This window comes from Manis javanica, chromosome 4 (assembly GCF_040802235.1).
Source record: "Manis javanica isolate MJ-LG chromosome 4, MJ_LKY, whole genome shotgun sequence".
In the NCBI taxonomy this organism is placed as follows: Eukaryota; Metazoa; Chordata; class Mammalia; order Pholidota; family Manidae; genus Manis; species Manis javanica.
This window is the reverse complement of record NC_133159.1, coordinates 11,687,094-11,700,636: the sequence shown is the minus strand read 5'-3', so window position 1 is coordinate 11,700,636 and position 13,543 is coordinate 11,687,094. Positions and strand designations below refer to the sequence as shown.

At 50.0% G+C, this 13,543-nt stretch overlaps 1 protein-coding gene across 4 annotated transcripts in view; it reads right to left on the bottom strand.

Annotated features, from left to right (window-relative positions):
• Nucleotides 1-61: 61 nt before the first annotated feature.
• The window catches only part of SPEN (spen family transcriptional repressor), an 89,167-nt gene continuing 75,685 nt past the window's right edge, over nucleotides 62-13,543 (bottom strand). For all 4 annotated transcript variants that reach the window (XM_017665936.3, XM_017665935.3, XM_036999944.2 and 1 more), the window contains 5 exons: nucleotides 3,479-11,582; nucleotides 2,579-3,061; nucleotides 2,216-2,410; nucleotides 1,724-1,882; nucleotides 62-1,241 (listed from right to left, as the gene is read on the bottom strand). In XM_017665936.3, the coding sequence (XP_017521425.3) occupies nucleotides 1,110-1,241; nucleotides 1,724-1,882; nucleotides 2,216-2,410; nucleotides 2,579-3,061; nucleotides 3,479-11,582 (9,073 nt within the window). In that variant the 3' untranslated portion in view covers nucleotides 62-1,109. The remainder of the gene's footprint in view (nucleotides 1,242-1,723; nucleotides 1,883-2,215; nucleotides 2,411-2,578; nucleotides 3,062-3,478; nucleotides 11,583-13,543) is intronic.

Sequence of the window (13,543 nt, the reverse complement as noted above, 5' to 3'; positions counted from 1 at the left end):
TTCCATAAGCCAAGGCCCCTCGCTCCTCCCACCGAAGTGACAATCACAACCACACTTGACGTGTTTTGTATTTTTTAATAAAGTTTGTAATCCAATGGACACACAAAACAAAACTGCGCTGAGAAAAACAGTTTCATAAATTAATAAGTGTTAGGAAGTTGCGGGGAGAGGTCAAGGTATCAGGAAGAGGGGAAGCCAGTCGTGTGTGTGTGTGTGTGTGTGTGTGTGTGTGTGTGTGTGTGACACTTCCAAACCACGGGGGCAGGGCCCGTGCTGAAACGAAGCGCACGTATACAAGTGAGTGACAATACAAAGTCTGAGTATGAAAATAAGATTTTCTCTGAAAACACATTTTTGGCACAGATTAAAAAAAATGTATGTCAGGGGAATTTGATTTTTTAAGTCAGTATTATATATATTTATATATATTATATATTTATATATACACACATCCCAAGTTCTGCATATCCCACCAAGAAAGAAAATCCTCTGCTCTTGTTCGATTGTAAACTGTACATCCCAGGTGAATCAAAGATGGTGGCAGCAGGAGAATTAAGAAAGATGACATCCAAATGAGCAAGGGGAAGGGAGGAATGGGGACAAAACAACCCGATGAAATGTTCCTTGACCCCAGGGTTTCAGCAGAAGTTCCAAGTCCTATGTGAGCGTCCTCAATGTGTGTTCACGTACACCAAGACATCCAGAGGGTCACAGCCTGTCTTCACTGTGCAAAAGTCCAAGTCACTAATTTAGTGCAAAGGCAGTTCTGTTCTCTTGTTTCTTAACAAAACAACAAAAAAATAATTCCACTGCCCTGTTCCTTCTCTCCAAAAAGAGGAGAGCACACCCAGCCCCAAGGTGTCTGCAGCGTCTGTCGGTCGGTGGTCTGTCCTTGGGCTAAATGTCATGTAAACATACAAGTAGCAGCACCACTGCCCAGGGGGGTATGTCCGACTGAGCCGGGAGGGCGGGCAGGAGGGTGAGGCTGGCGTGCGGCAGTGGAGTATGTCCCCTTTGGCAGCTTCTTCCTCCACTTGGCTACGTTGTCCTATGTTTATTTTTTGCAGCAGAGCCTCAGGGAAGTACACCGGTGGTGACCATTCAGTGGCTCACACAGAGGCGATGACAATCATGAGGTGGGGAGAAATGTTGGAGATGCTGGCAAGGAGGTCAGGGGCCAGTCGGGACAGGTGACTCTCAGAGAACTCACAGGGTGGAAAGATCTGCAGCACATAGGCGGGCTGGAGAAGGGAGAAGGGTAGCAAAGTGGGACCCCTGGGCTCACATCACCCACCCCACTACCATTCCTCCTAAAAACATTTCCACCTGGAGGCCTGGAAGAGGGAGGCCCAAGGCAGAGAGCCAGATTGAGTTCGTTTCCCAACCAGCTAATGTCTCCGCGACTTTCATCCACCAGAAAGCACCTAGGTGTCAGAAAACTAATGTGAACTCACTCCCTGGGAACCTCTTCTATACCATGAAGCCAAAGAAAACCCTGCTGCTCCAGCTGTCCTTGGCTATCTCAGGATGGGCAATGGTGGCCCTGCCCATACACTCTGCTCATTTCCTCCACCCAGATTGCCCTTTGCCCACCTCCTCCAGGGCTTTCCTAGACGACTCTTCTTGGCATCTTGTTGCCTATGCCACCAGCCTAGTCAGACTGCCTGACCAGCTGAGACCAGCCTCCTGCTGTGCACCAAAAGGCCCCGGCCCCCAGGCTGACCTGATTGGAGCCGGGATTGGGAACGTTGATGATTCCCGCTGCCTGCTTGGCCTGGAGATAGGTGATGAAAGCAGCCTTGAGGGACTCGGTCTGGCTCACGACATCCTCTTGGTCACGGCCGCAGGGTAGAGCCAGCAGCAGACAGTAATCTGTCTCCACCTGGAGCAGAGGCAGCCGTCAGCGGTCAGGGCCTCTGCCCCACAGAACAGCAGCCCATGCAAAGAGAGGCATGTCCAGCCCAGGGAATTTGGCTCCCAAGTCCACAAAAGCTCCTGCCTCTGAGACTACCTTAAAGCCCACTCTCATAGCTTGCTGAAATGAAAAAAGCCTTGTTTCTGGGTCTGAAGGCATTTTACATTCCCAGGGGTGACAGAACATACCCCTCTTGGTCTGCTCCAAGGATGCCATTACTGCACCCCACGACAGGCCAGGACACAGGTACATGGCCGCCCACACCCTCCGCCCTGTGGATGGAGCAGGGCCCAGTCCTACCGTCATCCTTCGGGCAACCCCTTCCAGCTGTGTGGCCTCCAGCCGCATCCTCTGGGCAATCCTCAGTGGGGGACCTCCTTCGGAGAGAGGCAGGGACCGATGGGCCAGGACGTTGTTGCCAGAGACAAAGTGGAGCTGCACAGCAGCTGTGTCATTCTTGAGGGCCAGGAGGCCCTGCCACACGATGGGATACTTCTGCTCACAGGGAAACAAACAGAAAGTGAGCTCACAGCTGGAAAGCAGAGCCACGCTGGCCACAGCCCCAGGGAGCAGCTTGCTAGTCTAAGTCAAGTGGGGCTCTCAGGACAGTAAACACAGCACAAAGCCTGGAGGGTAGCAGGACAGGCCCCTGCCCAGGCTTACCTTCAGAAGCTGGACCATATCCACAGGCCTCTGGGAAGTCAAGTGTGGAGAGGAATCCTGTTTGGGGGTGGGCTGGGCTTCAGTGTGCAGCAGGGCCAGTCCTGGAGAGGTGCTGGAGCCTGAGGTTGTGGGGACAAACAGCGGCTGCTTTGGAGCAGCCTGAGCAGGCAGAGGTGCTGTGAGGTCAGACTTCATGGAGACAGACACAGGGGAGGGATAGGAGGTCTGGCTTGTTTCCACCTGTGCCCTCTGAACCTGGGCATGAGACTCAGTTGGCCTGTTTGCAGGTACAGGTGGGAGGCGAGGCTGCTCTGCTCCCGTCTGGGTCCCCTTCGCCTCCTGGGAGACCTGAGGCATCTTGCTGCTGGGTTGCTGGCCTGGTTGACTAAGCTGGGTGGGCTGGATGGGCTGTGGAGGCTGAGCAGGCTGTGTGGGCTGGCCAGGCTGGGCAGGCTGCAGGGGCTCACCTTCAGGAGTGGGGCCCTGGGGATGGGAGAGAAGACAGGCGACAGAGTCAGAGTCTGCTACGCACAACACCCTGCCCATAACCAACCAGCCATGGGCCCCTGGGCAGGGTCGGATGCAGGGCATGTCCTATCAGCCAGGCCCACAGAAGGGGCTTTAACCAGATGGTGATGTGCTCGGGCACTCCAGATGGAGGGTCCTGGTGGATGTCCCCCATTCCCTCCCCCCTCCCCCCCACAGGCAGGAGCTGCCACTCCACCTGTTCCCACAAAGAGCTCCTTCTCAAGTCTCTGAGCTGTATGCAGGGACCTGACCCCTTCATCCCGAAATTTAGAAAGCTGCTCTTCAAACCCACAAAAAAGGCAACTTATTTCTTGGGCCTTGCTGGCACCTCAGCCGCTATGGGGCCCAGGAGCCGACTGCTGGTGCTCTCACCTGAGCAGGTGCCTTGGTCCGGGCAGGCAGGCCCATGGAAGCAGCAGCGGGAAACTGCGTGTGAGTGAGCTGGGCCGGGCCGTGGTAGGTGCGGATGTCTCCGTACCTGTACTCCTGAAACAGTTCCCCACTGGAGTGCACGATCTGCACCCCGTGGGTCACGACCACAGGTGGGGTCAGGGGCAGCCCCTGGAGCTGGTTGCTGGGGGTGACTGTGAGGATGCGGGCCTCGCCATGAGGGGCAGGGGTGGGGGCTGCCTTGGCATCTGCTGTCTTGGCAGCATCCTTCCCTGGCTGTGGAGGGGCCTTGCCAGCTGGTGGCACCTTCACTGCCCCATCTGCTACCCGGGGCTGCTCACTGACTGCTGTCACATGGGGATGCACCATGATCCTCACATCCCGGGGCACAGTGTATGGGTGCAGGCGGTACTCGGACTGCATGACCAGCACCTCTGACTGCACAGGAGCTGTGGCTCGAGCCACAGGGAGGTGATAATGCACTTCTTCCTCTGGAGAGTGCTGGGAGGCCAGGGCAGGGACACCGGCTGTAGCTGGCTGGGGTGTACCTGCACGCTGTGGGGCCCTGACCTCTATCTGCTGGGGTTGCAGAGGAGCCCGAGGAGAGTGAAGTGTCTCTGGCCGGATGCTGTAGGTGATGCTGGGCAGCGTGGGCGTGTTCATCCTCACCTCACCTTGGGACAGGTGGCTAAGGGACACAGTCTGGGTGATGCTGTGGGGTGGCATGATGACAGAAGGCTCTGGGTGTATGCTGGAGATGAACTGAGGCACAGGAATGCCTGCAGCCAGCATGACTGTAGCGTTAGTGGAGAGAGCAGTGGATGTGGTGTTGCTAGGGTGGCAAGCCCTCGGGAACGGGGATGGAGCAGGCCCACTGGTGCGAGGAGAATGTGTGTCTGGCTTCGTGGCCGCCAAATGAGAAACCGTTCTGTCTGTTGGGGTACTGGGCCCCGACGCGATGTGGTTCACTTCTGTGGGCAGTTTGCTGGGCATAGCAGGAGGGTGGTGGGGGGTGAGAGTGGACCCCAGGTTAGCTGGCTGAAGGACCTTAGTCTCTATTTTGAGGGTGACGGGGTCAGCAAGCTTTTTATTAGTAGTGACTATGCTTGGGGTGAGAACCAGCTGGTTGTGAACCAGCACTGGGGATGTGTTTATGCCCTGGGTGAGAACCTTCACTGTGCCGCCCTGGGTGACAGGGGTAGACACAGAGAGGTGGATAGGCTCAGGCTTCTCCAAGGACGGGCGGTCGGCCTTCACAGATGAAATCACAGGAGATGCGTTATACGTCTGGGCAGTTAATACCAGAGTAGAATGGGTGGCCACATTTGCATAGCCGGAAGGAGCTTGAGGACCTTTGGGCGGGGGCTGTGATGCTGTGACAGAATCGGCTTTGACCTGGGACTTGGACACCGACTGCTGAAATTCAATGTCCATGGCGCTTGCTGGGGGGATCTGGCTGATCTTGGCGCTGATCCGCTGAGGGCCTTCAGTCTTTTGCCCGGAATAGCTCAGGAGCACAACGCCTTCGGAAGTGTTCACACGCAGCCCGGCGCCAGAGCCTGTGTCTGCCGGACGGTCATCGATCACAGACATAGACCCCGGGTGGAACCGACTGTTTTCACTGGTGCTGGATCTCTGTTTGCACTTTGCTGATGGTGCGATCACTGCACCAGCCACCGTCACCGCACCTGCCGTTGTGGCAGTCCCACCACCGGAAGCAGCAGTGCCTGCCCCCGCTGTGACCGTCACTGCTCCTGCAGCGGTGTTCATCGGTGTGGTGAGAACGTTCACAGGCCCCGTCAGGACGTTCACAGGCCCCTTCAGGACGTTCACAGGGCCAGCAGGAGTGTTCACCAGACCCTTCAGTGTGGCCACTGAGCCCTTCACAGGGCCTTTTAGGGCATTCACTGGGCCGGTCAGAGCATTCACTGGGACCAAGGAGACATTCACCAGGCCGGTCAGAGCACTCACCAGGCCAGTCAGGGTTTGAGGAGCTGGTTTCGCCAGAGTTATTTTTTGTGAATTCTCCAAGTCAATGCTGACAGGCATCCGGCTGATGACAGAAGTGATTTTAGGAGCAATGACAGGAGCCACCTTTTCTTTGTCAGTGGCCACTGGAACCTCTGAGGCCTGTGTGTCGGAGGTGTTGGTGACTGGAGCTGCTGGCTTTTCTTCCAGAAGAGGCTTCTTCGATTCACCGGGAGGGGGCAGTGCCTCATGCAGACAAGGTGCAGCACTGACAGGCTCCGCGATGGCAGTTGTGACACTTGTGGAAGTGATACCCGTGGCAGACACATACTTGGGGTCCATGAGGATCTTCCTCAGAGTACTGGAGCTGGTATCAAGGTCAGAGGCTTTTGTGTCTGGGGGAAGAGCTGGAGATGGGGCAGACTGAGACCGAGGTTCCTCCTGCCTTGTGATCCACTCTGTCACCTTAGTAGGGGGACTCTGGTGTGGGAGCCCCAAAGGGGTGACAGGAGGTGGGAGCTTTGCTGCAGCCACAGAAGGAATTGTGGGGATGGGTAAGCTGGGGTCACTCGGTGGGGTCACCGGGTCACTTTCAATGATAGAGTGCACCTTGAATCTGGCATGAGGTTCCTCCTCCACAGGGGCTGACTCTGAGGGTGGGAGAAGGTCTGGGAGTGAGGGTGCTATGGCTGGAGTCTTTTCTTCAACACCGTTTTCTTGGGACAAATTCTCCACAGACGGAACTATGCTGGGGTCAGAAGCACAGGACTCTGGAGGGGTGAGTGGGGGCTTCTCAGCCTGCTTTTCTTCCTCCGGAGTTTCTGAGGGCTGTACCGTGGTCCCCTCATTTGTGGCAGGACTCCTGCTTTGAACTGGGTCAGGCTTAGGGACTCGGTTCTCTACAGTAGCCGTTTTCTTGTTTGTATTTCGTTTGCGTCGTGATCGCGTCTTCTGGCGCCCTTTGTCTTTCCGAGCAAGAACAACATCTGCTTCTTTAGATCCTTTGGCTTCCGGCACTGGGTGGGCAATTTTGCTGCTGTTCCCGTTGGCTTCCTTGGTGTCTGCAGGGCCTGCTGAGTGGTCAGGGGCACTGACTGGTGGCCCAGAAGATTCTGTAGCAGCTTCAGTCTCCAAGATGCCAGACACAGCCTCATTGGTCTCAGGCTCCATTCCTTCTCCAGGTGGCTGCAGGACCTGAGAGCGGGGCTGTAGATCTGTCTGTGATTCTGCAGGGTAAGGTGGGGGTGCTGTGAAGTTTTCTGGCTCCCCAGAAATGTCATTGATGATGGAGCCAATGGCTGCAGCCAGTTCTGTTTCACTTGCTTGGTGTGGGGGCTTGTCCCTGCCCTCTGTGGAGAGGCCCTCTGATGTGTCTGTGGCTGCTGCCTTGAAGGCGGTGGCGGCCGTCTCAGTGAAGTTTGCAATGTTCTCCACAGCCTGCTCCAGCTCCATCTGCCTGGCTAACTGATTTGCTTCTGGGGACGGCTTAGAGGCAGTCATATCTTCCTTCTCCAGCTCCTTGTCTGGATCAGCTGGTTCACTGTTCACCTGGGATGATGTACCACCTTCCTCCTGAGGATGCCCACTCTTCTCAGGGGACACTGCCACGACCCCAGCTTCCTTCTCCTCTGCCAGCCCCAAAGGGCCTGCAGTCACACTGGGGCTGACACTGGCTTCCACATTTTTCAGATTTGCAGATTTGTCCACTGCTGACCTAGAATTTCGAGATCTTCCTCTCTTTGACTTAGAGTTTTTTTCAGGGGCTGTTTTTTTCTCCACCACTTCAACTGGCAGGGTGTCAGAGGAATTTTTGTCTGTGCTGATCTCTTTTTTGTCACGTTTATGTTCGCTTCCTGCTTCTTCTTTATCGACCTTGGATTTTGGGTTATTTTCTTTCACATTTACTTGGGGACTCATGTCAGTGGTGGCCTCAGAACGTTCAACATCAACTTTGGGCTCATTTTTCCCCCTTTTCCCTTGTGGGCCGCCAGCAGCTACTGTTTTTTGGGTCCGGGGGGACCTCCATCCCTCAGCTGGTTTGAGTGTCTCCACGGGCTCCTTCGTCTCCGTCTCCTCCTCATCCTCAGCTCGACGGCGTGTTTTCGGAGGCCTCCCCCTCCTGGGGGTGGTGGGCACTGCTGCTGCCTCCTGAAGCTCTCGCTCCAGTCTCTTCCTCGTCACTCTAGGTTGCTCGACAGGCTCCTTCACGGGAGAGCGACTTTCATGGTCACCCATGGTTGCATAGACGCTCCTCACATTCCGGCGCCTTGCTCGGCTGAGGGGCAAACTTGGCTCGGGATGTTCAGGGTCCACAGCTGAGTTTTTAGATGCAGTCCTCGTAACCTTCTCTGCCTCCATCTTCAATTCTAAGAGCTTCTGTGCTTCCCCACGAGGAGAACTGGACCGCCTGAGTCTCTCCCGGTCTATCCTCTCGCTCTTCCTCGTGACTGGCTTCTCCACGAGGCTTGCAGCAGCTGCCTGGGTGGGGGTCTTGGAGCGCTTACTTTTGTTTGGCTTTTTTTCTTTTGTAGCAACTGGAGGATCAATCTCTGTATCTTCATAGGCTTGAGGCTGAACCTCAGGAACAGCTTCAGTTTTTTGATTTGCATCAGGTTCAACATTAGCAGGTGCGCTCGGTTTTTCCGCTTTTGGCTCGTCAGTTTCCTCAGGCTTCTGAGTCGGGTTTGAAAGTGGTTGGATTCTGTCAGGTTCTGGATCTACACTGACCTCTACCTGGGAAAATGAGGCCCCAGGAGTTGGAGGCTTGGCATCTAAATAAGGCAGCTGGTCAACTGATGAACTTTCTTCAACAACCAGTGGAGTCCTGGCAGCATCTTTATTGGTGTCCACTCCTGGGGGCAAATCTACTTGGTCGGACTCTTCCGCAGCAATGGGAGCCAGGTCAGACACAGGTTTTGCTTCTTCGGAGACAGAGGCCGGCTCCGTGGTCTTCTCTTCTGTCATCAACGGCACCTCTCCTGTTTTTTCACTAGTGGTAACTGTCCTCTCCAGTGGTAACGATGGTGACTCCGGAGTTACAACAGTGACACTAGGCGGTGGTCCGGTTGAAGATGGAGTTTTCAGTTCAGACTCTCTGTTCTCAGAAGTAGATTCTGGGGTCTTGGGATAATCCTCTGCATCTTCCTGTTTCTCAGCCTCTTTGGGTTTTTGGTCTTTTTCTTTTTCTTTCTGTTGCATTCGTGTGAGTTCCATAAATCTGCTATGGAAAAGAACTACTGGCTCTTGAATCAAATCAGTTGTGCTGTTTGCTCCATCAGATACCTGCCTCCCATATAGCCTACCAGAAATGAAATCAGATTCTTCGTCTTTTCTCTCTAGGTGCTGCAGCCGCTTGGAATCTTGCTCAAAGATTGAGCTATGTAAAAAACGAGAAGCAAATAATTCTTGCCTTTCCTGTTCTTCTTCTTTATGATCATCTTTTTTATTATCCATTTTTCCTTCTGAGTCCGTCCGAATTTTCTTCTTTTTCATGTACCAGGATGGAATAGGTCTTGGAGCAGAGTCAACCTTTTCTTTATCTTTGTTGTTTCGAAAATTAGCAAATCGGGAGTCCCAGTCAAGAAAAGACCAATTTTCTTCTCGAGACGAAGAGAGCGATTTAGCTCTTTCAAGCAAAGCCTTTGTGTCTGGTGTGATTGTCTTATCCAATGCAAAAGAGTAAAATTTGTTCCTTTCTAAAGAACTGGAGAGTCTTTCATCTCGCTCACGTAGTTTGTCTTCTCGGTCCCTCAATAAAAAAGACAATCGAGAGCTTTCATATAATGCGGAGGCTCTGGGTGAGTGGGATTTGTGTTCTCCATCTTCATCAGAATCTGAAGGCACCTCACCAGGTTCCAAGTCACGTACAGACCTCTTTCGAAGGCTGTCTCTCTTAATTATGCTGTTTGGAAAACTCACGTCAGATCTGCTGGCATCTTGTTTCATCTGAGAGTCCCACCGATTTAGCTCATCTTCAGAATTCAAGACAGACAGCTTTATTTTGGCCATGTCTGCCATCTGTTCTCTCCTGCTAGAATCATAAGGATTAAATTTTAAGGACTCTTCTCTGACTGTTATATTAGAATAGGGGAGACCTTTTTCATCTACTTTAGGAGACCCTTTTACTGACATGAGCCTGGGGGAGCCTACGAGATCATCTTCGTCATGGAAGGAGCCATGTCGGACACTGGGAGAGCCGGCGGTCCTTTCGGAATCCTCACTGACCTGCCGTGAGCTTCTGTAATTCCGCTCTCTTTTGGTGCAGACATCAAAATCAACATGGTCCATCCGTTTCTTTTTGCTGGGAGGAGAGTCGTCAGTGACATCCTGAGGGGGTTTGCCTACCTCGTGGACGAGACTGCGCCTTTCATATTCATCTACATCTTTTCTAGGACTGCCAAGCTTCTCAGACTTGGCTATTTCCATCTCCATCTGCTGTTTTCTACGACTCTGCTCCATTTGTTTTCGGTAACTCTGTGTGTGATCAATATCAATGCCAATTTTTTCCTCAGTATTTACTGAATGTGGTTTCTCTTGGCCTGGTTTACATTCAAGTGTTTCATCACGAAGACTGCAATAGTTTTTCCTAATATCTTCTTTCTCTGGTCCTTGATCATCTGACAGCTGTAGCTGTTTAAGCTGTGGTTTTGAAGCAGTGGGTTTTTTTGGTTGGATTTCTTGACTTTCCACAGATTCACCTACTGGTTCTCCTAGCCTTGCTTGTAGGTCTGAGTTGGGCCTAGAACCAACAGAAATACTGGCAAGCTCCTGACAGTCTTTAGGGCTAGGAACAGCATTAAGTCTGTCCAGTTTGATTTTTTTAGATTCTCTTTTCAGAATTTCCTTCCTCGCAGGCTTTCTTTCAGATTCTCCTTCCCTCAGCAGAATGACATCTCTAGATGGTATGTCAGGCTGCTTTTTTAAAAGCATGCGAGCATCCTCCACCTCTGGACTAGTTTTCTTGAGTTCTGGTTTCTGCCTTTCTGCTTTCAAATTGGAATCAGCAAAACGTCTTTTCCTTGCTTCCAGCTTCTCCAGCTCTGTAGCACTTACCCCATCGGCAGTCTGCTCTGGCTTCAGATGCTTCCTGGGTTTAGGCCTGCCTTCCTTATCTACCACCTCTATGTGGCTTGAAAGACCCTTTTCCTTTGGCAATTTGACTCTAACAGACTCCAGTTTAGACAAGTCAGACTTTGTAGGCTCCGTCTGAGAGACCAGAAGTTTCTGATCTAGGGCAGAAGACTTGACAATGTCAATGTCAAGCTTGGCTTTTAGCTTCTCCAAAGGAGTATGGTCAATAACTCTCCCCTCTTTTTCTTTCACTCGAGTCAAAACAACACAAGGCATGAGTTCTAGGCGGTTTTTTGCTATTCCTTCTTTGTCAGCTTTCTCTCTGCTCAGTTTATTAAAAACCCTTGATTTTTCAGGGCTCTGTTCTCTTTCATTTTCTTGGTCTGTTTCTGAAGACTGAGAACTCGGGGAATGAACTTTTCCTTTCCGTTTCTGCTTTTCAGTTTTGTCCTTTTCCACTTTTTCCTTCCTTATTAAGCGTCTCTCTCTTTCCATTCTCTCAGGATCAAAAGTTCGTTCTTTATCTGTCTTGTCATTTTTTGTATAGCGCTCCAAACGAGATTTGTCAAGTTTATCGTATCTTGGAGGGGAAACTGAGCTACAGCTTCCACTCCGGTCTGAGGATCGGCTGTAAATCCTCCTCTCAGAATCACTTGGCAATCTCTCTGACTGTGAGGGGGAAGCTCCAGGACTCTGTGGGCGTCGCAAGTGCACTGGACTCTGGCTGCGTTCAATTGGCCTCCTCTCATGGTCTCTATCCCGGTCAGACTCAAATCTTTCACGTTCTCTTTCTCGTTCCCTTTGCCTGTAACTGTATTCCCGAATATCTTGTTCATAAGGATCATTTCTGTAGTCCCTATATTCCCGAGTATCATCATAATACCGTGATTCATAGTAATCTCCTTGGTAAGTTTCCCATTCTGAATAAAATTCTCTCCCTCGAGTTGGATAGTCCCGTCTGGAATCCTCAGGATAAGTGCCTGGAGTACGAATGTTCTCATAATATGTGCGATCTTGGCTATAGTCATAAGATCCCCTTCGTTCCTCTCTGTCAGAAAACAAAAAAGTATGTGTTAGTTCTTTTGTTTCCTTGTCACTTACATATTAAATCATACAGATGAGATTACAATGTCCTGCTTCTAAAAATCTTTGCCATTATTTGATTACTAGTTAGACCTGTGCTGTTCAATACTGTGGCCACTAGCCACATATGGCTACTGAGCACTTAAAACTGGGCCAGTCATAATTGAGATGTGAATGCAAAACACAGATTCAATTTGGTAGATTTAATTTTTTTAAAGTTATGTCACTTATTTAAATTGATTATATGTTGAAATTATAGCATTTTAGATATACTGAGTTAAAATTAATTTCACTTTTTCTTTTTAGTTTTTAATGGGTCTACTAGACCATCTGAAGTGCATGTACAGTGGTATTGCGTTTCTGTCAGACAGCAGCACTCTCTCTCCTTTACACTTCTGCTAGTGATGCCTTGCAACAAGCACTGGTATCAGATGGTATCACATTCCCACATTCCTAAGTCTTTCATGATTTCTTTTCTGCCAAAAGATATTCTTACCACAGCTTTGGAAACAAATGCACTGTTTGGGAAAATAGATAATAATTTAATTAAAATCTTGCCACCTATGTGATCTTATGATATTGATAATACCTCTACCTTAATTCATAATTTAAAAATACCTTGGGGGCCAGTCTCCCTGGGCTCAGTCTCCTCACTTTTCCCCTTAATGCTCTTAGAAAATTAAATGACATTTGTAAAACCTCTGCTAACATAATGTAAGCCATGCACTTTGCTGTCAGTAAATGCTACTTCTCCCTAACCTGCCAACTAACAAATCGGATGATTTCAAGCCTTGAGAGAGGATTCCTCAATGGTACAGGAGCTCACCATAGGTTTCCTCCCACAGTGACATGTGCCAGGGCATTCAAATAGAATTAGATTTATATACAAGAACGTGTATGGGGTCTAAAATGAAATTCACCTGCAACAGAGGCCAATTCCTTCATGCTCTGGTTTAGTCTCAATGTTTGTTCTCTCAAGCAGTTGGGGCCTGCTCACTCTACACAGTGCTGTCATTAGTGATTTACTGACGCATAACAAGTCTAAAACTTAAGCCCCTAACGGCATGAGGTTTTGCCTTCTTGGCCACACAATTTCTTTAATTCTTTTAACAGTGCATGTCTCATAGCAGGCACTCAAATATTTGTTGAAAGAATGAACCTCAGAAAACTATGTCAGAGCTGCTATTGGATTCTAATCTGTTTTCAACAGCAAATGAAGGATCTAAACCTAACATTAGAACATCAATAACACATTACTACATGAATTTATACTGAACTTTCTCAGTTCAATGGGAGTACTTTATGACATCTATGATACTTTTAATTCATTTCAAGATGATCATCTACATTTCCACAGGAATCAGGTTCTTTGCGTACATACTGGCCTGCCAGCTTGCAAATAAATGTTAGTACACATGGAACTAGGCTAGTTTAACTTACTACCATCATAAATACAAACTCCAGGAAAGCACCACTTTCATCCACACCATATGCCTTCTTAATAAAAGTGATTAAGACAGAATGGTCACTAGTTTACTGTCCACATTAACAGGAGTGAAGTCATATATTAAAAACAGTCTCAAGATATCTTCAAAATCAAGCTAACTAAAACTACATAAAATTTTTTTTAAATTATAGAAGCCAAATGTATGTAGTGGTGGAGCACTGTCCAGTTTAATAAATGATTATTTTGTACATAATTTGCAGGGCCCATTATTACCAAAAGAAACGAGCATTCCTGCCTCAAGGAACTCAAGTTAAGCATGAGACAATACAGCTGAGCACTGGTACTGTGCACAAGAGGCTCTGGCAGGTCCCTGAGGAACTTAGAAAGGCCAGGTTTTGAGAGAACTCTGTTTACATAACTACCATAAATATTCAACTACCATAAGTAGATGGGAAATCCAAAGCATAATGTGACCCTGT